At 46.5% G+C, this 27,931-nt stretch overlaps 10 protein-coding genes across 10 annotated transcripts; 6 read left to right on the forward strand and 4 right to left on the reverse strand.

Annotated features, from left to right (window-relative positions):
• The first annotated feature begins 666 nt into the window (after window positions 1–666).
• Window positions 667–2,340, forward strand: F4813DRAFT_361099 (uncharacterized protein). Its single transcript, XM_049243486.1, has 2 exons — window positions 667–1,203; window positions 1,296–2,340. Exons 1-2 carry the CDS (start codon window positions 966–968, stop codon window positions 2,186–2,188), a joined length of 1,131 nt encoding a protein of 376 aa, XP_049099300.1. The 5' UTR covers window positions 667–965; the 3' UTR covers window positions 2,189–2,340.
• A 712-nt stretch (window positions 2,341–3,052) lies between these two features.
• On the forward strand, window positions 3,053–5,067 carry F4813DRAFT_361102 (uncharacterized protein). The gene is made up of 2 exons (XM_049243487.1): window positions 3,053–3,589; window positions 3,644–5,067. The coding sequence occupies exons 1-2, from the start codon at window positions 3,261–3,263 to the stop codon at window positions 4,554–4,556; spliced, it is 1,242 nt and encodes a 413-aa protein (XP_049099301.1). The 5' UTR covers window positions 3,053–3,260; the 3' UTR covers window positions 4,557–5,067.
• Window positions 5,068–6,651: 1,584 nt separating this feature from the next.
• On the reverse strand, window positions 6,652–8,301 carry F4813DRAFT_86435 (SIS domain-containing protein). The gene has a single exon (XM_049248980.1). The coding sequence runs from the start codon at window positions 8,085–8,087 to the stop codon at window positions 6,849–6,851; it is 1,239 nt and encodes a 412-aa protein (XP_049099302.1). The 5' UTR covers window positions 8,088–8,301; the 3' UTR covers window positions 6,652–6,848.
• Window positions 8,302–10,229: 1,928 nt separating this feature from the next.
• On the forward strand, window positions 10,230–11,795 carry F4813DRAFT_361108 (uncharacterized protein). The gene is made up of 3 exons (XM_049243488.1): window positions 10,230–10,477; window positions 10,754–11,115; window positions 11,190–11,795. The coding sequence occupies exons 1-3, from the start codon at window positions 10,429–10,431 to the stop codon at window positions 11,370–11,372; spliced, it is 594 nt and encodes a 197-aa protein (XP_049099303.1). The 5' UTR covers window positions 10,230–10,428; the 3' UTR covers window positions 11,373–11,795.
• On the reverse strand, window positions 11,796–13,484 carry F4813DRAFT_361109 (uncharacterized protein). Its single transcript, XM_049243489.1, has one exon. It carries the CDS (start codon window positions 13,077–13,079, stop codon window positions 11,817–11,819), a length of 1,263 nt encoding a protein of 420 aa, XP_049099304.1. The 5' UTR covers window positions 13,080–13,484; the 3' UTR covers window positions 11,796–11,816.
• Window positions 13,485–13,671: 187 nt separating this feature from the next.
• On the forward strand, window positions 13,672–15,087 carry F4813DRAFT_86456 (N-terminal nucleophile aminohydrolase). Its single transcript, XM_049248981.1, has 5 exons — window positions 13,672–13,899; window positions 13,964–14,026; window positions 14,177–14,271; window positions 14,347–14,559; window positions 14,620–15,087. Exons 1-5 carry the CDS (start codon window positions 13,890–13,892, stop codon window positions 15,004–15,006), a joined length of 768 nt encoding a protein of 255 aa, XP_049099305.1. The 5' UTR covers window positions 13,672–13,889; the 3' UTR covers window positions 15,007–15,087.
• A 1,047-nt stretch (window positions 15,088–16,134) lies between these two features.
• On the forward strand, window positions 16,135–17,765 carry F4813DRAFT_361112 (uncharacterized protein). The gene is made up of 4 exons (XM_049243490.1): window positions 16,135–16,809; window positions 16,901–17,138; window positions 17,221–17,386; window positions 17,505–17,765. The coding sequence occupies exons 1-4, from the start codon at window positions 16,800–16,802 to the stop codon at window positions 17,640–17,642; spliced, it is 552 nt and encodes a 183-aa protein (XP_049099306.1). The 5' UTR covers window positions 16,135–16,799; the 3' UTR covers window positions 17,643–17,765.
• On the reverse strand, window positions 17,745–18,012 carry F4813DRAFT_361113 (uncharacterized protein). Its single transcript, XM_049243491.1, has one exon. The coding sequence runs from the start codon at window positions 17,997–17,999 to the stop codon at window positions 17,766–17,768; it is 234 nt and encodes a 77-aa protein (XP_049099307.1). The 5' UTR covers window positions 18,000–18,012; the 3' UTR covers window positions 17,745–17,765.
• A 1,386-nt stretch (window positions 18,013–19,398) lies between these two features.
• Window positions 19,399–20,961, forward strand: F4813DRAFT_361115 (uncharacterized protein). The gene is made up of 2 exons (XM_049243492.1): window positions 19,399–19,525; window positions 19,692–20,961. Exon 2 carries the CDS (start codon window positions 19,782–19,784, stop codon window positions 20,562–20,564), a length of 783 nt encoding a protein of 260 aa, XP_049099308.1. The 5' UTR covers window positions 19,399–19,525; window positions 19,692–19,781; the 3' UTR covers window positions 20,565–20,961.
• A 3,022-nt stretch (window positions 20,962–23,983) lies between these two features.
• On the reverse strand, window positions 23,984–26,304 carry F4813DRAFT_389928 (Up-regulated during septation-domain-containing protein; the record flags this gene model as incomplete). The annotated part of the gene is made up of 4 exons (XM_049246932.1): window positions 23,984–24,856; window positions 24,907–25,796; window positions 25,845–26,139; window positions 26,203–26,304. The coding sequence occupies 4 exons, from the start codon at window positions 26,302–26,304 to the stop codon at window positions 23,984–23,986; spliced, it is 2,160 nt and encodes a 719-aa protein (XP_049099309.1).
• Between the last annotated feature and the right edge of the window lie 1,627 nt (window positions 26,305–27,931).

Raw genomic sequence — 27,931 nt, forward strand, 5'->3', positions numbered from 1 at the left:
GAATTGCTCAGACATCCTTGAGAGATATTAAACCAGAGTTGAAGTCTTTACAAGTATCATATAGGTGCCTAGATATGCTTGGGGGTGTCTTTGTGAGTTTACTCTCCATAATAGAAGGCTCCTAATGTTTATTTACAAGGCAAATTGTAATAGCAGCTAGGTACCTATACTTCAAACACCGTGACCTTAGGAAACTACGGACTGTTGAACCCGAGAAGAGTCCAGTTGTTAGCAGATACTATAAGTGATGATTCGGTTTGGTACCTTAGTAACCTAGGGATGTAACCTTTTAAGAGGCGAGTATTGTACAGCAACGTTTTCGACACGCAAGACTGTTTGTACAACCGCAAATCCCATTTCTAGGTGTCTATTAACAAATGCCTTAAATTTGGAGATGTGTGAATACTAGTCAAGGGAGTTGTGGCGTCTAATTCTAGCTCTCCGTCACTACTTAGCTGTAGTAATAGCTCTAGAGGTAACAGCAAGTAGGTAGTTTTCAAATAATATAAATAAATCAAGCGAATCAGTTAAGTCACAGCCAAGATGTTGGAATGTATGATTAAAGAACCGGCATTTCTTTGTTTTCACACCTACTAACTCTTTTGTATATATAAGCTCATATACCTATAATACTGTGAGGATTCTAGATAAGACATCTAGAACAAAGGACATATTCAGTATGCATAGACATAGACTCCCGTAGTTAACAATGAAGTTGTTTCCATCCTGTTTAGTTCTCGTGATATACTCCAAAGAAATCGGAGGCGGTGTAGACTATTAAGCTTGGTGCGGGATGAGATCCATGTGGGGAACACTCACGTAACAGTTTCCTTGTGGTTGGATAACATCCAACAAACAAGCGGTATTACGTCCCGAGTATAAGAACAAGTCGTGCGTTGTGGTCGGTTCTCAGTTTACTTCCTCTCAATATACACTTCAGATTTTGCTAACATACACGATACACGATGCCTGTCTCTATAGAACAGGCCTTAGCTTGGGAGATGACGGACTCCCTCCCTAACGAATACGCAAAGATATTCGCAGAAGAACGCACGAAAGACTGGGCGACGCGTCTGGAAGAATATTGGGCGAGACAGGCCAATAAATCCACAGAAAAGGGGCAGATACAGCATGTCCATGGGGATACTCTGGAGCATTTCCGCCTCGCGCGTAGAGACACCCAGCCCGAGTTCCACGGCTTCAGTGAGTAGTATCGAACCTCTGCACATTTCACTCTTTTACCTTTCTCTCGTCTGGCTGACCAAGTAGAATGATGCTAATCTAGAGTACTGTAGTGCATTTATCTCCTGAGATCCGTGCTATGGTCTATGAGTACCACCTACTAAAAGGGACAATATTCATGCCGAATACGACACCTATGCGCTATGGAGTAAATTATGATACCAAGCTTACTCGTGATTCTCGTGGCCGGGTGTACCCGCGGTATAAGGGCCTTCCGAACAATTGGGGGCTCAGATATGGGCGAAGTATTGGCTTGATTTGCGGCGTAAGCCACGCAATTCAAGCGGAAACGATGCCAATATTTTATGGGCGCAACCGTTTCGTCTTCCCACCCGGCAATATCGACTTCCCCATGCTCTGCAACCATGAGAGCCTTCCATCCTCCATCTGGGTCCCTAATCATATGCGCGACATAAGTCACACTTTCGACATGCGGGACGACACTTGGACTAACTTCCAACGTAGCCATAAGTTGCGTTTCCAGTTAGGCGGAGAAGAAGACGGAGAAGATGGTGGAGAGGAGGGCGTAGCTGCGGAATTCGACTCGGAAACATATATGCGGCGGTTTCACGACTCCGCAATGAACGAGTTGCTTTCTTCCTGGGACGACCGTGTGACGGATGTGCAAAATATGAATTTGAATAGGCTCCAGATAAGCCTTGAAGAATGTTATTGCAGCTTGGGGTGCTGTAGATTGGTTAACACCGTTTTAGACAGACTGGTGAATGCCATTAGCGCAAAGCCGAGAAATATTCGACCAAAGGTCATCGAAGTTTATGGATGGAACAACGAAGCAGAAAAGAGTGTAATCAGAGAGGCGCTAGAGACATTATCTACAGATGAAGCGCCGGTTGAAGTTCGATTCCTAGGAGATATTAAAGAGGGGAGGATTATGAAGGGGGTTGTTTATCTGACCACATTAGAATTCTTAAGACCACAAAATTAGGCGTTATACTAACTATGCAGATATAATAAGACATAATTAAGTACTATATATCCAACATGTGCTAACTTGATCTAGACACACATGTGGCGGAAAAGGGGTGTGATATGTATATATTCATGAGACGATACAATTTATAGATAGGTATCTTTTCTCGTCTGACTTAAGCGATACCTACTTACCTACCTACCTGTAGTATACCTACCTATAAGCAAGACTGACTTATTAGATTCAGCCCTATCACGCTTCTACCAGTCACAACTTCGTTTCCACTACTGCGCTGGATCTTGGCGGGACACCCCGGCAGCCCCATAATTGCTGACTGCAGTTTTCGAGCTGAATCAAAGCAATTTGCCTTTGCAGTTTTAGAGTCTTGGCTGCTAGGATACCTAGACCTGGGGGTGGTCGAGATGCTAAAGCGAAAACAACCACAGCAAGATATCCAAAGAACATCTCGTGGTTGAACTCTAGAGAAGTGGCTGGACTTACAGGGCTTTCAAAATACATACCTACACGAGACTATGCGCCCCAGCTGCTGCTTCCAAGCACTCAATGCCATACAAGCATGTAGGATATCAGATGGAGAACCAAATGAATATAATACCGCTAACGACCTAAGAAGGAAAAAGCGTACTTTGTTCTCTCCTTATGATAGGCTCTCAATAAGTACCACTATTGATGAGTTCCGCGTCGCGTGGTATCTTAGCAAGACGCCTAGCCCTATCTATCCATCTGTCCATCTGTCCTTCAGGCTCGGATCCTTCGCGCCTCAGCAACCCCAGCGCTATTCCCGACAGGTAGACTATGTGATGCAGAACCCTAGCGAGGCTTGTCGAGCATGGTACATAATTCGACAGAAATAGAAGCCACCAATTAAATTTCGTTACTATTATGTCCAGCATATATTGAATCTACCTTGTAGGGGTTAGCTTCTAGGGAATCCTCATAAAATAGTGAGATGGCCCACCCATGCCGGCATATTTTCAGAGCTGAATCATGTTCTTTTTCTTTTTCTTCCCCTCCATAGTTCAGGTAGTCTTCTATGGTGTTCTTGTTCTGAGCTTCGTGACCGACAATGAACCGGCTCCCAGAGACGAATACAGGTATCGTAACTTCCTGGATCCCTATCCCGACAGCGCATCCTCATCAACCCGGCTGCGAGAACTCCCTTTGGAAATTTGTACCTACCATCATTGCTGCATGGGACCCGGGCTATGGACTATCAGTTGGAGGTGTAACCACATGCCACCCCAAGCCTGTGACGACCTGGTGGTTACAAGAGCGGCTTGGTCCCATTCGAGAGACGATACTTAGTTTAGGACCGATTACGTGTCCGAGCGATTACTATACTGCCACAGTATCTGCTAAAGATGCTTCAAGTACCTATGTGGCATGTTGCCCATTGTACGTTTAACGATATGACGATTTTGGAATGGTGTATTAATTATTTGTCCGTAGAGAATATAACTTCGCAAGATTCCAGGGCCCAGGAGATACGGGCGAGTGTACGTCACAGCTTAAAAAGGGAACTGTAGTTACCTATGCTCAGAGAGACCCCGATTGGAAAATTACCAGTTCCAGCGTCACAGCAGATACAGCAGTATCAGGGATTCCTGTAAACGGCTGGATATTTGCCACCCCAACTGGATCTACAACAAATAGTGCAGACAACTGCGACGCCTCCGTCGCAGATGCATTAGCGAACCATGCAGCAACTGGGAATTCCAGTTGTTCGGCGTCCGGTGGAAGCGGGATTTCAGGGGGTGTCGCAGCTGGAATTGGCATCGGTGTATCGTTAGGTGTTACCGGACTAGCAGCCTTAGGTGCCGGTCTATTCATGCTATACAGAACGCGGAAAGCAGCCCGAAGGAAACCCTCGACAGCCAATATCGCGCAATTCTCGACCGGTGGTGGGGGAAAGGGTATAGAAGCCAACGCTCATACCATACCGACGTACCCGTCCGACCATCGAGAAACACCCAGCCTATCCGGAGGATATCAATACCCGCCACACGAAAGAGATGCTTGGGATGCCTCGACGCCATGCTTACCACTACCACAAGCATCAAGTACACACACACATGCCAGGACAGTGCCCCACGGGGAGATGGAGGGCTCACTGTACCAACGTATAAACGAAAGGACAACAGAAATAGAGGGGACGCCATATCAAGAGATAGACGGCAATATAGGAACAGGGTTCATGGGGCCACCCCACCACGATTCAGAAGAAGAGATGAGGAGGCGGATGGAATTAGAAGGGGAGTTTGATCGGAACGTAAAAGTATCCTTATCAACACCATGGCTAGCAGCAGCCAGGGCCGTACCGCCATCGTCGTCTTCATCATCGCACTATCACCCTCCCCAATAATGTAATTGGAAAGCAGATAGTAATATCGACATGCTATCACATACGCTATGACGCAGGGGTTCTATGGAGTCCGTTCGAAATTTACCTACTCATCGTTATCATAAGCGTTATACCTGAAATTCAAGTGTACACCGTATTTTAGTTGATATCACCAAGAATATCAACCATGTTTATACTGTCATATAAAGGAGCATACAGAGGGAAATGCATACACGGATATGGGAGGCTACATTGTTCAAAAACTCATTGTGTATATTTTGTATGTATATATTAGGTAGATTTCTTCTAATGAACCACCAGGACGAGACCAAATGTAAATGTCCGTCTACTAAAAACACTAAATCGGTACCGTCAGTAAAGGAGGGGTTACCTATCTTCATTGTGGAAGGCCGTGAGAGAAAGAAAATGGCAATTCGAGAGGATATGGTGCGATCGAAGTGATCCGTAATGGTCTCTTCCCTGGGACTAATAATAACTACCTAACATAGAGAACAGAATTACACAACAACAGTCGATTAAACCTCAATGCTCGATATAGCTCGAAATAAACCCTTTCCGTGACTTTCATTTCCTATTTCACCTATTATACATTCCACAATCAGATCAGTAGACCACTAGTTATTAAGATTAGGAAAGCCGTATAGCTCAGTAGAACATAAGATTACAAGTACTACCTAGAGCGTATATAAATTATATCTTTCGGAGTTATACATTTAATTACTATCCCAAAGGTCCATCCTAGAACTCAGCTTGAACTTACCCTACCCACTTATCCCCTGACACCTTTCGATATAATTTCTCGCTTATATCTGTATACCTAGTAACAAATCGTAACGGATTGCTGCGTATAATGTAACTCAAGCTCCCATGCTCCCCTATAATCCCTCACAGGGCTATACAACCCCCAACGTGATTAAGTAATGAGCGTTTCGAAATCAACATCAGCGGTAACGCAGTTAACCTTGCGAGTGTATTACTCGAGTTTGTATTCAGAGTAAGTACATGTAGATACTCAAATCGGGTTCCAAGTCTTCACAGCGTCTAAATATACAACTGTCTCTCCACTTCCACTTTCACGTCTTCCGCTCTAGAAATAAATATATCCAGCATCTTACCTCCAACCCCTTTTTTCAATGAAAAGAAGATCCTCTCATATACTTCTATTTCGCGAAAAGAATCTCTTATTATTTATTGGGCGCACTTATATTGGCCCAAAGACCGAGTATTAGTTTCCAGATCGACACTTAATATATAGTCCTGCTTGAAATCCACTTGTTGCGTCTTCAATGTCAACCAAGGATTTTAGTGTAGCACCGAATCGATGCCGACCCTTCAGAGGTTCGGATATATAATTTGGGATAGGAATGTACCAGCGTAGCCATTCGGATATGGGAATTGGTTCTCCTCCAGTTCATACCACGGCTATTATACACTTCATATTAACTTTACCCAGATGATACTGCTTATCAGTGTTTTTAATGGTGCGTGGTTTATCACTGTGCAGTCTAAAGCATGATCTATTGCTTTCCTTATGTCTCTCCTATTCATCTTCGGGGAGGATACCATGTTTATGATATCGGATTGTTCCTGATGCTACAGACTGGATTATGTACCTACCTTTTAGGTAGACATCTTTCTAGTTTTACAGACAGTTCTCCTGAGTTTCCGCCCCGTCGTATTAATATTAGTTTTAACAGCGTAATTCTCAAGGTACTTCGGAATACTTGTTTTCCGGCGCTAAGCAGTTCCCCCATGTCGACTTACACAGTCGAGAGAGTTGTTTTATTTAATAGAATAGAACTCTCCAATGATTTAAGTTACCCCTGCTCAAATTATCAAAAGTCAGATGGCGTAGGTGAAGCTGTCAGTATATATGCTGTAACAGCCCTTGCCCCTTGATTATAGCCTATAACTACCTAGGTAAAGTACTTCTTAGTTATACTTTAACTTCCTGTTGGTATCCGGGTATTCGAAATATTGTGAAAGCAATAATTGAATACTGGCATACTTAATTGGCTTACTATACATTCTTAAAGTCAACATATCGTAGTATTGACTTATGAAAAAAGCAGTCATATAAACTGAATAGTCAGAAAACATGAGCTGGTCATCGGATGGCTGGTATCTGGAGGCCCAGAACGAAGATCCTTCCATCCCTTTTATAATATTATTCAAGAAGCAATCCTAACTATGGTATATAGGAAGATCTTTCCTACCTAGGATTACCTACAGATGTCATCTCGTCTGCTGGTTTGTACCTGACGAACACCCGTACTCAATATATTGCCCTCTTTACTCCTGCAGGCTTAAAAGATGCCCGACTTCCAGAACACCAATTATCTCTCCATTTTCCACGGCCGCCAAGATAGAATCTTCGCTGAAAACCGCCTCGCCACAATCAGCCGGCATTAGGGGCTCTCTAAGCCATTCTGCAGCCTGTGATATCCTTGTGTTAGCACGGATGCTAATCCATTCGCTCCTGTCAACTACTAAATTTGGAATATCAGATATTCGCCATGCCATATGTGCCGTTTCAAGCCGTCTAATACGCGTCGGGGAGGCGATCGCGTCATTAACGCGAGCCCACCCAGATTTTGAATCATAGCCGAGCTTTAGTACATCTGCGCCGCAAGCCTCGCCGCTTGAATTTGGCCACTCTGGTATCTCGTAGAGTGGGATTATAATATCGCGGATTTGACGAGGTTTAGTAAATGCCTGGCCGATGGCTCCGCCAGGGTGGTTTTTTGCAAAAACTGATGTGACCGTTGAATGTAACTCCCGAGATGCTACTACCGCGAGCGCGTCTCCTAGCGCGAGAGCTACAGTAGTAGATGTTGTGGGGGCTGAAACGCCGAACGATACTATCTCGGACTCATGGATGGGTGCTGGAAGAAGTATTGCATCTTGCCGCTGTCGGATGAGCTCGCACTTGTCTGGTCGGGTGTGCGAGGTGAGCACAATCACTGGTAACGTTGCATCTAGGTGCGGTAGTAAAGCTAGAAGCTCAGGCGTCTTCCCCGAGAATGTAATAAAGAGAACAACATCATTCTTCCCAATCTTGCCAAGGTCGCCATGGAGAGCTTCGGTAGGATGAAGAAAAGTCGCATGAACTCCGAGACTATTAAAGGTCGCGACCAGCTTCTTTGAAATATGCCCCGATTTCCCGACTCCTATTATGACTAATTTTCCCCGTTCGCCTTCGTGGTTAGTTATAGCTCCTACTGCAGCACTGAAGCCCTCTATAGCGGTCGTATTAGTCCTATATAAATGGGTAAGGCTCCGGAGAGCGGTCGCTTCGGTGCTTAGAACATGAACAGCACCCGAAATCCTTTGCTTGGTAAGCGAGGTGGTCTCTGATGGGTCCTCGAAGCTCTCGACATCGTCTAAGCAGAGCTCTTCGATAGCGTTGCTATTTGACTCGGCTTCTCTCGGCGTTAAAGGTGAAGGCGGAGAAGGAGGGGGGACGGTAGGACGCGGTCTTAATCCTAAAAGATAGACTTCGCTGTTGTGAACGGGTTGGTGTTCGACCATTGTAACATATCAGTATCATATGCTGATAGGCTGGAGAACTAATGGAGACTAGGGATCGCTGAAAATGACAACCGTAACCCCTAGACCTATACAAGACGAATTCGCCCAGTTCAATGACTCTGGAATGGTCATAGAATAGGACCACGAGATGTAGGCTCAGCCGTCCATATCAATAATCGTGACAGGTAATTTCGAAAAGGATGTCTAAAGCACTTGGGATCCCCTTAGCTCTTATCTAGACATGGGTAGGTCTAGAACGGTAAAATATCGAATGGCGTTATTAGCGGAACTTGCGGCCTTGTAAGGACCTCTAGGAGACACCACGACCTCTAGGGTCAATGTTGTTTCTCGAGCAGACCAGACTTTCTGGTAAAAAAAATATCTCGAGACCATTCTCAGAAAGTTTTAAGAAGCAAACAAGGAGATGTTTACAAATATATGAGATACAGCACAGTCCGGCCGGTCCGCGAACACCGAGATCTTAGTAAAGTCCGACGCTTGTAAGGAGGGCCGATTGTCTCAGTTATCTGATGAATCATTTGACCGAATGCGGGTTGGTACGGAGCAAGATAATGCACCAAGGGAGGGCTAAATGTTGACGTGTAGGGGATCGGATCTTGCGTGCTTCTTACCCTCTTACCTACATCTCTGGCACTGAGATTTGGATTATCAATATCTTGAGTATGTACATACCTAGGTAAGTATGTTTGCAGTATGCAGATTGCGGCATAGAAGCGGAATGAAATCCAGTGATGTTCACTTCCTGCAATGACCTGCAATGACCTGCATAAGATTCCTTGGGTTATAGATCCTTACTAGATGTATACCAAGGGGGACTAGAGGAGCCACACATTTAGTCCCTATTCTTGCGATCCACGATAGGTAGGTAGCATCGAAACTAAACTGTCAGTCGATCTATGCTTTAGTGCGGACAATGGGGAATTCATCGTGAATCGACCCCCTTTTTTTGTAGCCTTCAACCGTCTTCACAAGCTAAAAAAGACGGTAGTATCGAATATCTGATTTAGACGACTGAAGTAACACTACGTATGTAGATGTATACCTAATTGAAGAGAGGAGATCTACAATCTCCAAGTTAGCCACGTCTTCCTTTTAAGGGCCATGATTGGTGCCCTCAAAATCGGAACCGGGCTAAACTTCAAGGATATCGCCTGTTCGACTACGATTGATACCATGCCGAGAAGGTAAAATCAGAAGCAAAGCTCCAATCAACCTCCAATCAACTCCCGACCTCGAATTTCAAAGACGGAATGTCCAAGCAGCAGCAGCAGCAGCCGCAGCACTTGCGCAGCTTGCTAAATGGTAACTTTAGAGTTGAATAGTCTGCAGCATCTCTGCATCTGGACATAAGGGGTATTCGGAATCGCAGTAGACGTAGTGTCCGCGGCAAACCCGGAAAAGCAATTCTCGTCGAAGCGCCTGTGGAATCTCGTAATATTGATAGTCCCTGAGAGGAAAGTGTAGCGTTGACGTTGGTGTGGGATGCTATGTTCATATGCAGCAACCGCTCCAGCCAAATACAACCGCAAGCAAGATACGATGCAGATCTTACGAAAACGCGGTGTGCCGTAGTCGTGAGTGTTTTGCGGAAACTTATTCTTGAAACAGATGACAGCCCACGATACTACCACTCGAGTAGCGCATGTTACGATGGTTCCATCAGCAGTCATAAGAGAACTATCTCAAGACTTCGGGGTTTATAGTATATTCGGCATTTTATTGGACTTGTCATTTTGTTTATGGGAATGGGAATGGGAATAAGAATAGGAACAGGAACAGATGGCTGAGAGTAGTAAATTAGAGGGTCGGAAGTACAAAATAAAGCAAGTAGCTGAATAGAAGGCGCAGAATGTATTGGAAAGCAGGAAGGAGACACTTAAAGATAAGCGACATATGAGCAATCTACCAATGACTGCTAACAGAGAACCCCCTCTAAAGCACAGATCATACCCAGGTAGGTAAGGTAGGTACCTACGTAGTCCGAAAGCTTAAAATCTTACAGGCTATGTGGGCTCTGTGGATTCCAGCGCAACCACTAGAAAGTAACCTCAGCCACATGATCTGCATTGTGGAAATGTGCACCCGTTAAGCTGCCGTCGACCATCTCTCCGACAATCAAAATCTGCTGTCCTTCCCACAGCCCGCAGCCCGCAGCCCAACGCATCTTTCCGAACCACAGTTTTGTTTTAAACGATCTGATATGAAGACGAACCTTCGAATTCGTCTTAAAAGGGATACACATAGCTGAAGGACTGGAAATACCTTCTCCTCTTTTGCTGTTTCTTTTTCTCTTCCTCTCTACCCCGGGTTCGCAATCGCCATGACGCGCCCGATTGTCTATAGCGTCGCCCTCGGCGTCTTTGTGTGTAGTACGTCATTATTATCTCCTTATCGTCCTACACAGGCAGAAACATCCAATCTGTTCACAACACCCAAGCCGAGTCATTCTCGTCGCATTTACTCTTCGTTATGAGAAGTTGTATTTATCGTAAGAATGGAGAGGATATATTTTGTATTTGACGGAAAATAATTTAATCGGATAGAAGATACCTATGGATTGTTCACAGCTGAATCGTGGGGGATCGTATGGTCTCATTCTGGAGATTGTCAACTTCATCATGGCTGACACAAACTACCTATCGCAGCAACGGTCATGACCATAGTGTCTATCTTGACGCCGCATTGGGTCACGTATTCCGTCACCGCAGACACGGGCTCGACGTTTAAGAAATACATTGGACTTCACCAGAGTTGCTCCTCCGTCGACGATCCCTCGTGCCGACCCTTCCCTAACGACGACGACTGCCGCGATGACCAGTTCTTCTGCTCCATGTGGAGGAGCAGCGGATTCCTAATCTCATTTGCCACCATCGTTGAGCTCGCAACCCTTATTACCTTCCTCGTCGTGATGGCCGGCGGCAAGTACAAGCGCGAGACGGGATGGAAGTTGATCGGCTTCCTTTTGCTTGCCGACGCCGCCGTCGAGTTCGCGAGTATGGGCATCGTGGTAGGTATTCGATTAAATGCACTATTGTATAGATGCTTAAATATCGTCGAGTTATTTCTGACATCGCGAGCTAGGCCTATCTCTTTGATACTGATTCCCAATTCATCATTCCTGGCTGGTCCCTGGATTGGTCTTGGATCCTGTGTACCATCAGCGGATCCGTATCTATTCTGATTGCGACAAGTCTGGCCGTCTCTGCCTGGTTACTGCCGCCCGAAGACGACTACGAATATCTCGAGGATCCAACCGACGCCTAAAAAATGAAACGGCTTAGGATATGTCAAGGTATCCTATAAATGGCAGATCAGGAGCAGAGCTCCATTAAGGGGTTTATATATAAGAGCCCCTATATCAGTAAAACGGAAGATCGGTTACGATTCTTAGTGAAGGCCTCAGTTAGTAAACAGTAATGCGGTTTTCTTATTATACGGGCGTGCAGTATATAGGGCACGTGGCGTTTTATTAAGGGGTTTGCTTCGGCTGCATAAGACGCATAGCCATTGTCTAAATTGAATTTGATACTCGAACAAGTGTTCACGATCACGGAAGCTTGGATGGCATAGTTCACTAAGTGACCACGGAAGAAATAACGTATTGATATGTATCAAATTTTGCAATTGGGTATCCTTTGCGTAGAACGTGCGCGGTCTATCTATTATTATGATCAGTGATAATACACGTATTTTTTCTTTTTATTCCGATCAATTGTCATCCTCCGAATCGTCGTCCGAATCATCAGAAGCAGATTCCGACTCCGAGGAAGAGCTGCTAGATGATGTGTCGGCATCGTCTGTACGCAATTGGGGCTGCGCTGCTTCGTCTCCAGATTCATCATCAGAGCTGCTACTATCGCTGCTACCTGAGCCGGAGTCTGAACCAGAATCGGAGCCGGAGTCGGATTCTGAATTGGTATCTTCGTCGACGACTACAGTCCGCGATTTCCTCTTTCGCTTGATCCTTTGTAGGGGGCCATCGTTCAGTCTTAGGCGTTGAACATCCTCAGCTGCAGCCGTAGCTCCTTCGCTCGTAGCGCCCTCTGAATCCTCGGCAGTGGTCATAGTTGATACTGTTTCGGTCTCGCTGTCTGACAGTTCGTCCAACACGTTCTCACAACGCATCCGCTTAACAACCCGACGTTGCATCTCCATATCGGAAGTCCGTAGCACGTAGTCTATCTCGTCGAAACGTCGCTTCCCTGTTATCCTTGGCTGACGTAGAAAAGCCGCAATGACTTCCTCGTATTCCCTCTGCCTCCTCTCAATCATCTCCTTGCTCGAGGCAGAGAAACCTTGTGATCCTAGTTCCATGTCCTGTGCTTTGGTGCCTGATGCAAGCTCCCTAAGCCTCGTTCTGACAGCTCCCTTCAAACCCCGGATATATTCGTAGAAGACGTTGATATCAGCCGCCGGTATAGTGGTCTCGTCAGCAAAGACCTGTTCTAGTAGCCTGGTCTGATGATTTTTGTTAAACTTCCAGGTGTCCTTGGATGTGTGCCACTGACGTAAATACAAAAGTGCTGGCTCCAAATTAACAGCAGCTTGCTTCTTGACTGGAGCTGCGACGGCTTTCTTAGGAGATGGTTGCTTTTGCTTGTTTCTGATTTGTGTGCTGTTTGTCGTTGCTGCAGACCCGGCTTGTTGGGTGGACTCGGCAGCGAACGAAACGGATTTGGCCTTTTTTGATGGTGTCTGGGTGGAAGCAATTTGACTTTGAGAGGCGTCTCGTTTTGGCTTTTTCGCCGAATGGCCTAATGCAGGAACACCAGAAGATTTCCTCTTTGCATTAACATTGATAGGGCCGGCAATATTTTCCCGATGATGGTTGGGCACCGGCGGAGCAACGGTATCCGTATGTAGGGTAGCGTTCTGGCTCTCTTCAGATGCAGGCTTAAGCTTGAGGCCCAATCGTTTCCACGCTGGAACTCGTTGGGCTGACGCGTTCCCATTTGGGAGAACGGAAGACATTGATGAGGTGAAGTGAAGGTAAAGGCAAAATAAATATAAAGGCAATCTGCTCAAGTGTGTGACGGCTACCACTAAGAGAACCAGAAAGCAGAAAGCAGAAACCAAGTGAGAATCAGAGAAGCAGGTAAATCGATACGCTGCCGTGTGATATCCACGTGCCTTTTCCAGTTCTCCGGGCTTGAACTTGTTTTGTCTTGCCTCAGAGTGTGGCTGGACTTAGGAATTTGCCTTTGTAAGTACAATACTAGCAACACGTGTGTACTAAGGCAAGTATATATGTGAGATGAGATTCCACGGGAGGAATTGCTGCCAATAAAAATTTCATGAAGCCTTCACATTGAATCTTTTCAGTGGAGAATTCGTCCGGTTGACATGAATTGATGGATATCGCTATTAGGAACTTTTTAGTGGATTGATATCTTATCATATATTCGATAAGAGTGTTGATAAGATTTAATAATATGGACATAGGTAAGTCATCTTTCGGATACCGGTCTTAGTAATACCCGTAAAAACAGGTCCGAGCGTACACTGCCTTACCTAAGCCTGCTAAGACGAGCTTTCCCACAAAGTCATAGCTCGCTGCTTGCATCCCAAGGCTCCAACCTGGCGCGTCAGAGCTCCGGGCTAATAATAGAGCTGCACCACTCGATTTGACCTCACTTCTTCGTACCGTCCATCATCACATAGGGAAGAAGAAAAAAGAAAGCCATATTCTACCCCCTGAACAAATAGCACCGGTTTCCGACTCTACGTCCAATCTCACCGAAAATTAGTACCATCAGCTCTCATCCCTAACAAGACTTCACCATGTCTGGAGGTGCGTTCGTCCCTCCTCCGTAGCTAGTCACCTTATATGAACTAATGATTTGCGCTTCTTCCAGGCAGCGCCGGTTTCGACCGACATATCACAATCTTCTCCGAGCAAGGAAGACTCTACCAAGTCGGTATGTTGTCTCTAGCGTCCTAGGCGTCCCAAGAACGTCGTTTTCTTGTCACCTTCAGCCGTCATGGGTATCAAAAGGATCCAAAGATATTGAAGCTAAAGCGAGTGCGATGTGGGGGGTCTTTAATTTAGCTGACAGTCAATCATTCAGAATATGCATTCAAAGCGATCACCGCTGCAAATATAATGTCTATTGGGGTCCGAGGCAAGGATTGTGCTGTGGTCCTTTCTCAGAAAAAGGTTCCCGTACGTACTTTCAGCTTTACCCTGGTTGCGGTCAATATTGTCGAATTCCGCGCTGAAGCTAATCGTAATCAATAGGACAAGTTAATTGACCCTTCTTCAGTCTCGCACATCTTCCAGATTTCGCCCTCCGTTGGTTGCGTCATGACCGGATCCATTGCGGATGCTCGGGCGTTTGCACAGCGCGCCCAGGGCGAAGCTGCCGAGTTCAGGTACAACTATGGATACGAGATGCCATGTGATGCCCTAGCCAAGAGACTTGCCAATATCAGCCAAGTTTATACACAGAGAGTAAGGCTCCATCAACAATAGTAAAGCTGGGGACGTTCTGAAGCTGACCCTTTCCGACAGGCCTATATGCGCCCTTACGGCGTGGCGACGACGCTGATATCGCTCGATTCTGAATTCGGACCGCAGCTCTACAAGTGCGATCCAGCAGGATACTACGTGGGGTACAAAGGAACGGCTGCGGGACCCAAGCAGCAGGAAGCGCTTAACCACCTGGAGAAAAAGCTCAAGAACAAGGATCACGCAGATGGCACATGGGAAGATGTTGTGGAGCTAGCAATCACTACGTTAAGCACGGTTCTCAGCATGGATTTCAAGAAGGGTGAGATTGAGATCGGAATCGTCGGAGGCCCCCGAGCGGACGGTAAGGAGGGGTCAGATCCGTTCTTCAGGACCCTGACGGAGGACGAGATTGATGAACGATTACAGGCCATTGCCGAGAAAGATTAGCGTAAGGCGGTCGTGGCGTAAGGCTGGGTTCGGTTCAGCACAGCTGATTCGTGTATGCTGACTACAACAATATGTTGTGGAGGCCTGGGTTCGTCATTATATCCTTGTGTCCGTGTGTCGCTAGTTTAGATCTTGCATCAACAGGACCTTTGATCATTATTCTAATCTGGACCGGTCTTGGGAACCCAGAACCCCAGAACCCCCATCGTAATCCGGCTTAGGGTGTCTATAGCTGAAGATGCGTATCGAAAATGCGCATTTGTTTTGGGATCCGGATGTTCAGGTGGTGGCGAGAAGGATGATCTGGGGGTTATAAAAACCATACGGTGAATAGTTGTCATCAAGAACCACATCTTTCAAGTACGAATGCGACGCATCAGACGCATCAGCGCGTAAGTAGCCATAAGCATCTCAACTAAGCATATCAACAATTACCCACATATGGGTAACTCGGGCATATATTGATCTATCTCATCCGGAAGGCCGGGACTTTGAACGTGGCAGACGTAAGCCGCCAGGGTGACACTGACCTTAAAATGCCCGACCCATGGGTATGGTACCTCGTGGGAGTTCAGGGGTGGAAGCCGAATAAGAGGACCTGGCGTGGGATGACAATGACCGGTAGGAGGGGCCGGGAGCACGAACGTTTCTTTTTCTTTACAAGTCTACCCTTTGGAACATGTATAACTGTACTGTGTAGATCGCAGGCATCGCGCTGCAGCTGGATCGTGAAATATTCTTTTTCTTCTTGCCAACCCTCTGCAATACAGGTAAGCTATAAATATTTGGGTAAATAATATCCGTTCAGCTCAGCCCAAAAGGTGGCTCAGAGTCCACGGCGGCTCCCTATTGGCTAGATATCTTACACCTAAGTCTGAATAGTTCCACTGCTTTGTTTTTATTCCACCTGAGAACTTTACAGTCTATACTGCATTTGAATCTTGGTGTGATATGTGGCGCCGCTGAATTCTTGCCCTGGCTTTCCTACTCCAGCCAACCCGTATGCCCTATGAAGAGCCTCCTACTCGCCTAACCCTACGATCATGTCCCCCTGGCATTAGCCCCCCCTCCCCCAAACACAGCTTTCCTGTCCCTATGGCTAGCTTTCCACTAATAGATCCATTCTATGCCCTACCGTGACGATGGGCGTTGGATTTCCTGCATTGGTAAGGCAGTTCGTGGCGTCGGTTGCCCAAGAGGCTGCAGGTATCATCCCGGACACATCAGGGGTCTCTTACCAGATTGACGGAAAGATCTGAGATTCCGACATCCAGCTCAATTAGGATGTCATAGGTTTGAGCTGTCAGTCATGTCCTGCTTAGTTGGTCGATAATAAACTCCGATTCGATAGCGGGCAACGTGAGCAGAGCATACGGAGCTGATAATGATGCGTACTGTGACTTGCACTTCGAAAGGAGAGGGAGTATCAGCGCAAACATTCCTCCTATGGAACTACTCTGTATCGTGAGCGCTTCAGATGCTTTTCTGCTTGATCCGTAATAAGTCGATTAATCCTACAAAAGCCAAGTGAAGTCGCTGCTTGAGATGTTCAACATGACGCTTCTTCTTCATCAACCAAGTTCAAAGCAGTCTCTACACTCCGACAGTCTTATCTATTTCCCATTTTCGCCCAAGAGCCGAGATTCTCCCTTTCCATTGCGGTGTTTCTATTAAGTCGCCAGAACGATATCATCTGGCCTCCTACGTATCGTAATTCATCATTGTGTTTTTAAGTTGAGCATCCGATCGCAAGAGCAGCATCTTACGGAGGTCACTTACCAAAAGGGGTATAAATGGATGGACGTAAGTAAAAGCCACTAAAAATACTGTACGCCTCTCGGGTTCAAATTACAGGAGACGGCTTCTTAAGGACATCCCCTAATAATTAACTCAGTCAACGACTACCGAACGGCACGGGTTGCCGGACTCCTCGAAGAGTTTCAAAGTCTCCAATATTGCATCGCCAACGTTCCGGTAGACCCCCCTTACGCAAACGATTATCATACCGAAGGTTGGGCTGCTTTACGCCAGTGCGCTCTGGACGGTCAACACATCCTTAACTGTGCAGCGGACGTAACAGTGCCCCGAGCCAGAGGCGGCGAGTTAGAGCAAAGGAAGGCAGAGTTAAAGCAGTACGTTAGATTCTTCCCCTCGATATTGGCATCGATATCCCACTGCCTAAGAAATGCCGCTGACAGGAACAATCATCTACAGAATCCTCTTGGACGCCTACTCCCGCAGACACGAAGCCCACAAGATCTACCTCCGCCAGGCAGCGGCACAGAGATGGATTGACTACAGGGAGGGAGTCCTCCAGGGTCAGCGGCCGAACTCTGCAAATCGACAACAACTAAGAGCCTGTGACGAACAACTAAGACTAGTAAGATGAGCGTTTTCCTCGATAGTAGTTGACACCAACCCCCAACCCCCTACCCCCTTCTACGATAAGCATGCCCTTAATGACTAGTATGATATCTTCAGCTAACAGCACGGTTCAGGAACTCTCACAGGTCACAGACGAAGTCGTTTATCAACAACTCCAGAGTAGCGACATAAGCATGGGCCATTGGACAGGCGAAGACCCAAGCCTATCGGCGGTTCGGCGATGGGTGCGGGCACGCCCACATACAACTTAACCAACGCGCCGAGGTAAAGTATGCGAGCACACGGCGTGTCGTACTACTTGAAGGCTAGCGGGTCGTTGTTAGCCCCGAGTCTGATGCGGGACTACGATACAGGGTGTATGATGGGATCATTTCTTAGAGTATGAAAGTTTTTTCTGTGAATATCGAGGCCAAGAGGAGGACTCGAGCAGGCGACATCGAAATATCGAAGGCGTTAACATGGGTATCAAGGGAAACACAGTCGTTACGGTAAACATACAGGGCTATAGACTCATGAATTAGGGCTAAAAAAAGAAAAGAAACTGTTGATAGGAGCCCTCCGAAAAGGGAGGCCCAACGAGGTCGAATGGGGACTGCCAGGCGCAGCATCGACAAATGTAGATAGCCTGTCTGATACTGGGCGTGGTATATAGAGTTGACTTAGACTGACAAACGTGCTACCGAGGCATAAAAATAGCAATCGTTTCAATATATTTCATCTATACCATAATATTCTGCTTACTATCTCGCGTATTATTATTTGAATACACCGGCAACGGCTCCTAGAAGGCTAGGCGAGGAATTAGGACAACTCCGGGGTTAGATAGGGGCATGAAAGACCGGCGCTCCGTAGCCTTAGACTGACTCGAGTATACTAATCGTCGGACGAGCTACCCTTAATAGCTTAGATTACATACGCGCACACATGTTAATCGTGAATCTAGACGTCCAAATAGAAAACCTCTAACTAGCAGTCGGGGAATTTTAGCCTTAGACACCATTGAGGGTGACGATAACCACTAAATATCCACAAAGACGCCTAACTACCTGGTACCTACCGGATTCATCCGCCGCCACATGGCACTTCAAGGATTAGCAATGGCAACTAGCTATGTAGCGTATAGAAGACAAACCCAAAAAAATCTAATGTTTTCCGGGGGAATTTCTCCCAGAGGCCAGAGGGTCCGCTTAACGATAAGTTCCCGCACGAAACTAGACGACTGTTCTTATCTTCGGACCAGGAATAGTCATAAATTACATAAATTACATAAATTACTAGATAGTTACGTGATAGACAAAAGACCCAAGCGTGGATTTCAGCTAGCTATGGGTATAACCATCGTGCTCCCTCATCTCTAAGTTTAGCTCTTAGACTGAATCCTCGGCTCGAGGGAGAACCAAACTTTTACCACAACATCCTAGTAACTAAGGGTAACTAAGGGTAACTAAGGGGGGAAGGGGGGACATAACGGGCATCTATCTTATTGAAGAAGAATAGGCAATTCTTGTGCTCCACGGCATCGTACCTATAGACCACAGATCGCAGTTGCTTTGCTTTGTAATGGATTTGGATTATCCGCCCCTTGCGCAGCTGAACTGACTTGGAACTATTGGATAACAGTTATGTCAGATTAGTCAGCCATGTCAGGTGACCTGAAAATCCCTAGTCTCATGTAAAATAGCGGTGTAACACGCGTTCCCACGATTTTACCTCAATCAATCAGATCATCAGGAATATCATCACTTAGACCTCATATATCGCCTATTCAGTACGTATTAGCTGTGACAAGTTACCAATGATGTTGGTCCCTTGGCTCCGGAGTTTTCGTAGATGTGATCGAGGCCCCCGGTTTTTGTTACGGGGGGATCCATTAAATAATATTCACCCATGTAACTATGTACCCCCAAGCTCACCTAATACATATTCGGGCCGGGACCATATAAATCCATCAAAGATGAGGCCCACTTTATTTGTTTTTTTGCTGTTGTTGATATCCGAAGTGATGCAAGAGAATATTCATACATGTATTGACCTGTTACATGATACATTCTATAATAACGAATAACATCGTCGCACTTCGGCGAAGGACGCAAATAAATCGTGCCGTAATCAACCAACCAATCAATACCCAGTGGTAAGTCTTTTGCGATGTCTTCAGCTTTTCAACGCTGCCATCTTCTTTGCATCCTGCAACTTTTTCCAACATAGTGCGTGGATTCACTCGGATGGCAAAGAGGGATGGATCTCGTCCTCCGACCCAATCATTTTTCTGGACCATCTCTCACGTGTGATGGATACAGACACCTGGGTTTGGACCACATTCACATTCTGCTACCGTTCTCATTCTCATTGGACCAAACTTCTCAGACATCAATCCCCGCATTGAAAAGATGGCTGCTTGTAAGGTTTGCGAGCAGGACCTGACGCTGGAGCTGGATGGTGATGATGGCACTGATGAGCCGCAGCTGGTGCCTGACGATCTAGAACTCATCTGCGGGTGCCATTATCATTGGCAATGCCTTCTCGACAAAGCTTCAGAGTTGGCTGCATCGCTCAATTGTCCTTCATGTGATACAGGGCTTGCCATGAACACAGCAGGGCCTTCCTCTGGTAGCTCATTTGTGCAATCCGCGCCCGGCGCGGCTATCCTGACAAGATATACCAACGAAGGTGGCATTCAGGAGAATTACGATATCCTTCCCGCAGTTACTGAGGAAGCTTATCTAGAAGCAAACCCCGAGGCTCGTCCTGCCCGTGCCTTTCACATCATGTGCAGCGAGGGCGATGTAGGCGGGATAGTAGAGCTCCTCCGCGATGCGGAGCAGGCGCTAGGAGACGAGCCTACAATGAATGCTGCAAGCATTATTCGCTATAAAGACCCGTTAGCAGACTCGCAGACTGGCCTGCATATCGCGGTAGAAAAGGGGCAAGAGGAAGTCGTCTGGTTGCTTTTGTGGATAGCATCAACTCTTCCGACGGGATCATTCCCCGGCGAGGCCGTGCAAATAGCGCAAGCAATGGGGATCCAGCGGCCGAGCACGTTGGCCTCGGAAGATATCCGAGCACTCGCAGATAATCAAGGCCGGACGGCCGAGACACTTGCAGCAGAGATGAGTGGTTACTGGGCGAGTCTGGTAGACTCTGGCACTTTACACTCTGAGACCTCACTTTGATCATGTCGAAGATAGCTCTGTTTAATACGCAATGACCTCGATTGTTGCATATATATTAAGCCCTGCGTATATATTCTGAAGTATGTTGAATTACCAGAAGTCTTGGACGAACTAGGGGTAATGCCCAGGTGGTTACCTGCATGTGCGTACGTATGTATAATTCTACTAACCCGTACGCGATGTACGTGATAAAACGCAAACAGGTGTACTGAAGAATCTGTATATAGTGATCGGCAAGTTACTAGGTCACGTTGCAAGTTATAGTATTGAGAGTTGTTACAGTAAATAACTCGAGGCCGGTTTCCTACGCCAGCTGCTGTAAGACCAACAGATCCTGTAATGTTACCACCCGCGAATAGATGAATACCCACATATTCTTTACGTATAATAAATTGACAGGCAATTGCATCGACCTATATATTCTTATTCCAACCCCTCATGTTGTATGCATCAATGCCGATAATCAGATCATGATAATCGACACATCTTGCTTTTATGCCTGCATTTCTGCATTTCTGCATTTCTGCATTTCTGCAATGTAGATTAAAGTTTGCAACCCAAACCTTTAAACTTCAAAACCGGGCGTGCACGACACGTGCCGTACCAACATTAAATTACCTGCATACGTACATGAGGCACATGTACCTACCTTAGGTTAGGTACATTATACATATTCCCCCTAGAAGATCGCCCACCACACGAAACGAAACGGATATTTCGCCATACACGAGGTGCATACTGTAAAACGTTGGTGGCCAGTAGCAGCTGCAGTTGGGTTTGCCCCCCTTTGCCGCGCTCCTGCATCAGGGGTTTAGACCGCCTTACGCCTGCACAGGTGTCGGGATTTTATATTATGCACATGTAGATTATAGATGTCGATATCGATGTCGATGTAGATGTAGATACATATGTATATCTTCCCTGCCAGCATACATGCACATACATTACCTACATTACCTACATTACCTACATTACCTACATTACCTACATACCTATAGTGGACATGTATAGCTTCAATACCCACCTGCACCTATGTACACGATACTACCCTATATACATATACACGAGGTCTGCATCTACATACTTTACCTGCCCTACTTGAAAACCTACCTGGGTATGCATGTATCTCGTAACCATATGTAAGCTGCAGGTAGGTAGCATCTAAAATTAACTTCCGCATCTGGATCTACATCGAGCCAAGCCAAGCTTCTAATGGCATTACATATATGTACGTAGGGCACACCGCACCCTCCCGCAGCGTATCGGGTCTTTTGTACGTTGCACCGCAGTTGGAACCGTATTTATGTTGAATGACGCCACAGCCGAAGCGAAAAATGCCTCGGCCGTAAGTAATCCTCTCGGGACAACGACGCAGTTGGCTTATAGCTGTCGAAGCTTGGCGGCGTTGTATTGAGGTAGAGGGTGTGGTGGCGGGATTTGATTATATTGAGTTACTAATGTTAATTAACTCGTCTCTAGTATGCCGTATCCACCTTGCTTCAAGTATATGCTACGGCGTGACTGCATAGGTAATTAATTGTTAATGTACAATGTATAATATAAGTGTTGGTAGTGCATAGATGTAGGCAATATACATACTCGCACGTGTAACCCATGCAACAGCCCCCACGCTCCACGGGACCTCATTGATATCAGTGCAGACAGCATCGCTTACGCTTGCTCTAGCTTTGGCACAAGTAACGATAGACCTCGTGATGAATTGGAGGTGTGTCTCCTATAGATTGCCTAGCAAATGGATGCTGGACTCTTTCGTCCTCTAACCCACCCGGCCTTGAAGTCTGAACCGGCCTGCCTAACTTACACTCCTCCGAAAGGCACCACACCAGGCAGACATCCCAAACAGACTCTGCTCCGTTGGAAGGAGTTGCGTTTCTTGTGCGAGCTGAGTTCGCCTAGCCAACCAAATCGAAAAGGTGCAATAGGATAGTCTAGCTCGATGACTTCTGACACGGCCGCCCCTACAGATACCGTATGAAAATAGCCATCGGACTTACAGCTTCGTTAGCGAGATAACTTCAAGATAGTCACTGTAGAAGAAATCTCCCAAAACAGCAGCTTACTAGGTACATATGCATATTCCTCTTTCCTGTGACTCTTGCTGTGCAAGGCGGCATCGTCGATAGCTCTAAAGTCTAGGTACATACCTACCTACCTATCTAAGCACAACGCACCCGTATGTATCGCCGAAAGGATTCCTCTGAGGGGCACAGGAGGGCAAACAGGTTGGGGCAGGTAAGCAATGAGCGGATAGGTTGATGTGGGACGAATACTATGGGTGTTTGGAGGATCCGCAATGTACCGAGGGCCTCTGCATGTAATAAAGCGTAATAAGTGGGCTTGTAACTCGTGGCGGCGCAGCAGAAACGAATCCTAAGAACGACGCATCATGGGACTCTAACCAACGCCGTCTCGAAGGATCTTGGGTCTCGGCGGGGTTTTGTTTGATCGGTGGGCGGAAAGGATTCGATATTTCTTCAGCTCAACGAGATGCTGAATATTAGCACGAGATCTCGACAGCTGCTCGATTCGATAAAGTGATGACCTTGAGGATGTAGATCGGAAAAATGAAACGAGAAGGTCTTAAACAAATCTATTGAGGTATCACTGATAGTTACAAGATATGCATCTTGATGGGGTAGAGCACGAGGGTTGTGGTAGAAGTCTTTTTGATTGACCAATAGTCTTATAGCGATAGTGTAAATCTATGCTAAAAGGTTGAGCCGCCTGTAGGCAGAGGATCTATCTCGTCTTGGGCCCTCGAGCTCCTAAGCGGCCTAGATCCTCTTGGTAATTCAGTCTCTGGGACCATGTTACACTCTTTTAGCACCATGATACCTTCCCCTTTCCTTTCCCATACAACAATGAATACAACGAATCCTACACACTAGCCTATGCAACCTCAAACCAACGACCCCTTTATGCGAAAATAAGACGGGAAAAATACACTCTTGAATAGTAATCCTTTTCAGCCTTGATGACGCACTGGACGGTACCTAACGCACTGGGTATAGAGGTGTCCGTCGATATCAGAGGCATGCAACAAATTTGGTGACGACCCTAACGCCTTAAAATATGAGAGTATTAAGGAAAGTATAGTAGAGAGAATGTGAAGGAACAAGTTGCTGATAATACAGGAAATGGGTGTGTTAAAATGCGAGAACGCCTGGTTGTCTAAGGCCGTAAATGCTAATGTCTAAAGGAACGACGAGAAGTATAATGTAAGAATGCAAATGATCGCTGTAGCCAGCCGTAATTCGTCGATCGTCGATCGTCATGATGTAGAAAAGAAAAGAAAAAAAGGAACGTAACAAGTCGTTAGGCAAAACAAGGAGTGAGCTTCGTAAGTCTAAGTAATACGAATAATGAGTGTGCCTAAGCATCAAATAAAGTAATATAGTTTAATTGGGCGAAGGGGTTCGACCCGGCTGGAAAACGGCGGCGGATAAGAAAACATCAGCTTGCTCTTTGGCGGGGGAGTTCTTCATCGGTGGCGCAGGAGCAGGGGGCGAAGTAGGCGGCATCTTGTTAAGACCTTTCGAACGCTGGTTGTTGATAATATCATGGCTGCGGGCGCGATGTAAGATTCTACGCTGCTCCTCCGATCGTGGTGATCTAGTAAGTTCCGAGTCTGCAATACCGACGTTCAACTTGGTGAATTCACTCTCGACATCCGCTAGGAGGGCGTAGACATCGCTGTCGGCATAAATGCGAATGCTTTCCATTCGCTGTATAGTACATTCCATCGAATTCTTTCGGACACCATTTGCTACATCATCCTCAGCCTCTTCGAATGGTAGTTCGGGGATCATTGAAGGTACTCGGGCGACGACACGCTGTGGTGATGATGATGGCGATGGGGACTGAGACTGGATAGAAGCAGTGTTCTTGGTTGGGCTCCGAGGTGGTGTTGAGATATCCGAAGTCCCATTAGGTACCCGAACACCCATGGCCTGTTGAAGAACGTCGCTTGTGACGCAGAGATCTTTAACTACCGAAAGCGTAGAGGCAGCGGCAACATGCTCAAGGAGTTTTTGTCTAACACGGGTCCGTCGGTTTTCAGCCTGTTCGAGTTTCGTAACCCAATCATCAATTGAAGCGTCAAGCTCGGCAAGAGTTTCCTCCTGCTTTAACATGGACTCGTAGCTAAATTTAGCAACGCGAGGCGACCGCAGGTACTGGCAAATGCGGCTGTGAAGGTTTCGGCGCCCGGCACGAAGAGATGTATACGTGCGGCGAAGATACTCTGTCCGCTCATCGAGGTGGCGTAGTTCCTATGAATGATTAGACTATGGATAGCAATGCTAAGAGACTTGGGACCTACCTTGGAGAGGTTTTCGACATCCTCCTTCGTAAGTACTTCAAACCTCAGAGTTTGTCCTAGGGCTTGCTTTTGTAAATAAGTAATTTCGGATGAGTCGATATTCTTTAACGCTTCGCTGGGTTTCCATCCCTGAGGTAGATTCTCGAAAGCACGGCGTTCGGCGCTGAGGCTCCTCTTAGAGCTGCTTCGCTTTAAACCACCAATACCAAGGCCGGTGCTATTACCAATTGGTGTGCCATCACTTCGCTTTCGTGGACGTCCGCGATCCATGATACTCCCAGAGTCGGATTGACCACGTCTATGAAACGGACTCGGGCTAGCTCGTGGTTGTATTTCAGGCCCTACCTTTGGTGCCGCCGTGGGATCAATGGTTTGCTGCATAGTAGTTATAGGTGTGGTTGAACCTTGCCTGTCCCACGGCCTTGGAGAACTCCGGCATTCTGCAGGTGCCGATAAAGGTGTCGGGAGCGTCGAGTTGGTCATAGCGGTGGTCGTCGACATAGGGGTTGTGGCTGAAACCGAGCTCGAAGCAGGTGTGAATGGGGTACGTGTCTTCGGCGATTCTTCAGCCCGTGTTAATCGAATTGTCGGCTCCTGTTGTGTATCCCTAGATCTAAGTCGACTTAACGAAAGCTGACGGACTAGCCTTGGAATCGGACCGCTCTGCGTTGGTATCGTTAAGGGCGCTAGGTCCTTGGGAGAAAGCGGTTGCTTTGGAGTTGAAGCAGATGGCTGTGCATCTCTGAATGTAAAACCTTCTAGGTCCAGGTTCTCCTCCTCACACTCTCTCACGGAGGTTGTAGTAAACTCGAAGACTTGACGCTGGCGCCAAGTGTTGATGGGAGTACTGATGGATCGTTCATGCAGCGCAGGCCGGCCCGGAATCGTAGCTGCTGCCAGTTAATATTAGATATATATCCCGAGAGTTATTTACTTACGTGAATCCATCGCAACCTCCTGTACCGTCGTCATAGGACCTAACTCGGGTACGCTGATCTTCCTCCTCCGATTCAAGTTGTGTTCCTTGATACGCATCCGGAGGCCGCTGCCCACAGAGGCCTTGTCCGTCTGTCCCATAGCCATCGCGAAGGCCTGCTCCGGATCCAACTGCTTCCCACTAGTAGTTGATGGAAGCTGTTTTTCCCTTGGGAACAGCTGATATTTCCGAGTCTCCGGGTTCTGCATCCTCCAGACAAATGGCTTCTTCTCCTCGCACGAACTTGTAGATGATAGCTATAAGGTAACAGCAGTTAGTTGGAACCAGCCATCAGGAATTAGAAAGGGACAAGATCATACCGATTCGGTGGAAGCTTGAGCTGAGAAAGCATTTGCTATATAACTTCTGAGGCTACTGAATTCTCCATCACCATCAAACATGCAGGCAGCTATATGAGCCATTGAAACCTGTGACAGGGGTCCCTAGAGGATTACGCTAAAGAATTATTATAAACAAGGAAATGAATTAAAGCTTCTCTCATGCGGATGACAAGCGGAAAAGGTGGCGGATTGAAGTCATATATGTGCGCGACGAACGAGCAATGAAATTACCAATGAAATACACACACACTCAAGCTCCAACTTTCATAGTGATAGACGTGTGTAATACCTAGACGTATGAAAAAAAAAACGGAGAGGCAAGGGAAACAGGATATGCATGTCCTTAATACGCAAAATATGATCGGTACCATGCTGTCTGATTTTGTGTCCTATAGCAAAGCGAATAAGGGGATTGTAAGGCCAAATGCACCAGGGGAACTTGGGATGCAACCTCCACTTAGGAGCTCGACATGATACCGTACCGAACACATTACGATGTTGGATAATAGGTACAACCCAGTTCGATGAGACTGTACTCGCAGCTGTATGTGCACCTTCACCAAGATGGCCAGGCTGCGTTTCAACGCTGGTTGAACTCAGGATCGGGGCAAGATACGAAAAAGGGTTTAGATACATCGAGAAACAGTTTGGTCGAGGTCCAGAAGTGCTACCCTTTGACAGGGTACTGAAACCGCTTAAGCCCTGGATAGGGGTTGTTGGATAGAGCTAGGTTGGTAGAGCTTTGACCCTGGCCGCACAGAGGTAACCCATGGCCGGGAACATGGGTATGGTGTTATAATATAGACATGCTTGTAATAGTTAGGTAACCGAAGCTTTTCGATACCTTACTATTAGGTAGTTATTGCTTAATTGAAACAGAGGGAACTCTTCTGTGACGCATGCTGCAGAATACGTCGAACAGTTCTCGACCACCATGTTGCTGGCCTAGGTTTATGCATGTACCGATACACCACATCTTAGAGACATAAGTGGTAGGAGGACGTCATATTCACTTGGTGTACACAGATCCGACTGGTTGGATCCTGGGAACACATAAAGATAAGTCAGTTAACCGCTAGTTAACTGAGGATATATCGCTTTAAAAGGCTTCAAATCGTTGCAACTATTCTCCTTACCTACCTATGTAGGTAGTACATACTACTGGCGGTCGAGTACCTACCTAGGTAAATTTCAAGTAACTACCAGTAAATACATGCAACTTAATCTCTCGAAAACTTCCGAGGTGAGGAAACACCATTAAGTGCATACAACTTAATACTTAATAACTAGCAACCCCCCTCTCAATAACCAACTAGTGTGCTTTAAGCCCTTAGTGCTTGATTTTAAGTTACCCGGCGTGATTCTCATCACATACCCGAGCGCGCGGGGGCACTACGTGCATATGTTTGGATATTGATCTGCGGAGATGGTGACATCGTAACGCAGAAGCCGGAGGAGATTTTTCACTAGCTTGCCTGCTACTGGGTATCTGTGCCAGCGCGTATGCAGCTCTTATTGTCGCTATGACAGTTTTCGGCGAGTATCTTATACCAATACAATGTTAGTCGGATGCAAGGCTTGGGACCGGGAGTTAACTAAAATATACAAGCATGGGAAATACATACCTGGCTATGCCATGGGATGAATCTGCTCGACTAGACCTTCATCTAGACAACAAATCGTTTCCAATCTACGATGGAATCCAACT

Source organism: Daldinia decipiens, assembly GCF_022478715.1.
Source record: "Daldinia decipiens strain CBS 113046 unplaced genomic scaffold F4813scaffold_18, whole genome shotgun sequence".
NCBI lineage: Eukaryota > Fungi > Ascomycota > Sordariomycetes > Xylariales > Hypoxylaceae > Daldinia > Daldinia decipiens.

Bases quoted from the DNA above. Each gene is read 5' to 3' on its own strand.
- F4813DRAFT_361109 (XM_049243489.1), bottom strand. From the start codon at position 13,079: ATGTCTTCCGTTCTCCCAAATGGGAACGCGTCAGCCCAACGAGTTCCA.
- F4813DRAFT_86435 (XM_049248980.1), bottom strand. From the start codon at position 8,087: ATGGTCGAACACCAACCCGTTCACAACAGCGAAGTCTATCTTTTAGGA.
- F4813DRAFT_86456 (XM_049248981.1), top strand. The intron at 14,027-14,176 runs GTATGTTGTCTC...TCAATCATTCAG, and splicing joins AGGAAGACTCTACCAAGTCG to AATATGCATTCAAAGCGATC. The intron at 14,560-14,619 runs GTAAGGCTCCAT...CCTTTCCGACAG, and splicing joins GCCAAGTTTATACACAGAGA to GCCTATATGCGCCCTTACGG.
- F4813DRAFT_361099 (XM_049243486.1), top strand. From the start codon at position 966: ATGCCTGTCTCTATAGAACAGGCCTTAGCTTGGGAGATGACGGACTCC. The intron at 1,204-1,295 runs GTGAGTAGTATC...AGAGTACTGTAG, and splicing joins GCCCGAGTTCCACGGCTTCA to TGCATTTATCTCCTGAGATC.
- F4813DRAFT_361102 (XM_049243487.1), top strand. From the start codon at position 3,261: ATGAACCGGCTCCCAGAGACGAATACAGGTATCGTAACTTCCTGGATC. The intron at 3,590-3,643 runs GTACGTTTAACG...ATTTGTCCGTAG, and splicing joins TATGTGGCATGTTGCCCATT to AGAATATAACTTCGCAAGAT.
- F4813DRAFT_361108 (XM_049243488.1), top strand. From the start codon at position 10,429: ATGACGCGCCCGATTGTCTATAGCGTCGCCCTCGGCGTCTTTGTGTGT. The intron at 10,478-10,753 runs GTACGTCATTAT...TACCTATCGCAG, and splicing joins CCTCGGCGTCTTTGTGTGTA to CAACGGTCATGACCATAGTG. The intron at 11,116-11,189 runs GTAGGTATTCGA...ATCGCGAGCTAG, and splicing joins TCGCGAGTATGGGCATCGTG to GCCTATCTCTTTGATACTGA.
- F4813DRAFT_361115 (XM_049243492.1), top strand. From the start codon at position 19,782: ATGGCTGCTTGTAAGGTTTGCGAGCAGGACCTGACGCTGGAGCTGGAT.
- F4813DRAFT_361112 (XM_049243490.1), top strand. The intron at 17,139-17,220 runs GTACGTTAGATT...AATCATCTACAG, and splicing joins AGGAAGGCAGAGTTAAAGCA to AATCCTCTTGGACGCCTACT. The intron at 17,387-17,504 runs GTAAGATGAGCG...AGCACGGTTCAG, and splicing joins GTGACGAACAACTAAGACTA to GAACTCTCACAGGTCACAGA.
- F4813DRAFT_361113 (XM_049243491.1), bottom strand. From the start codon at position 17,999: ATGCTGCGCCTGGCAGTCCCCATTCGACCTCGTTGGGCCTCCCTTTTC.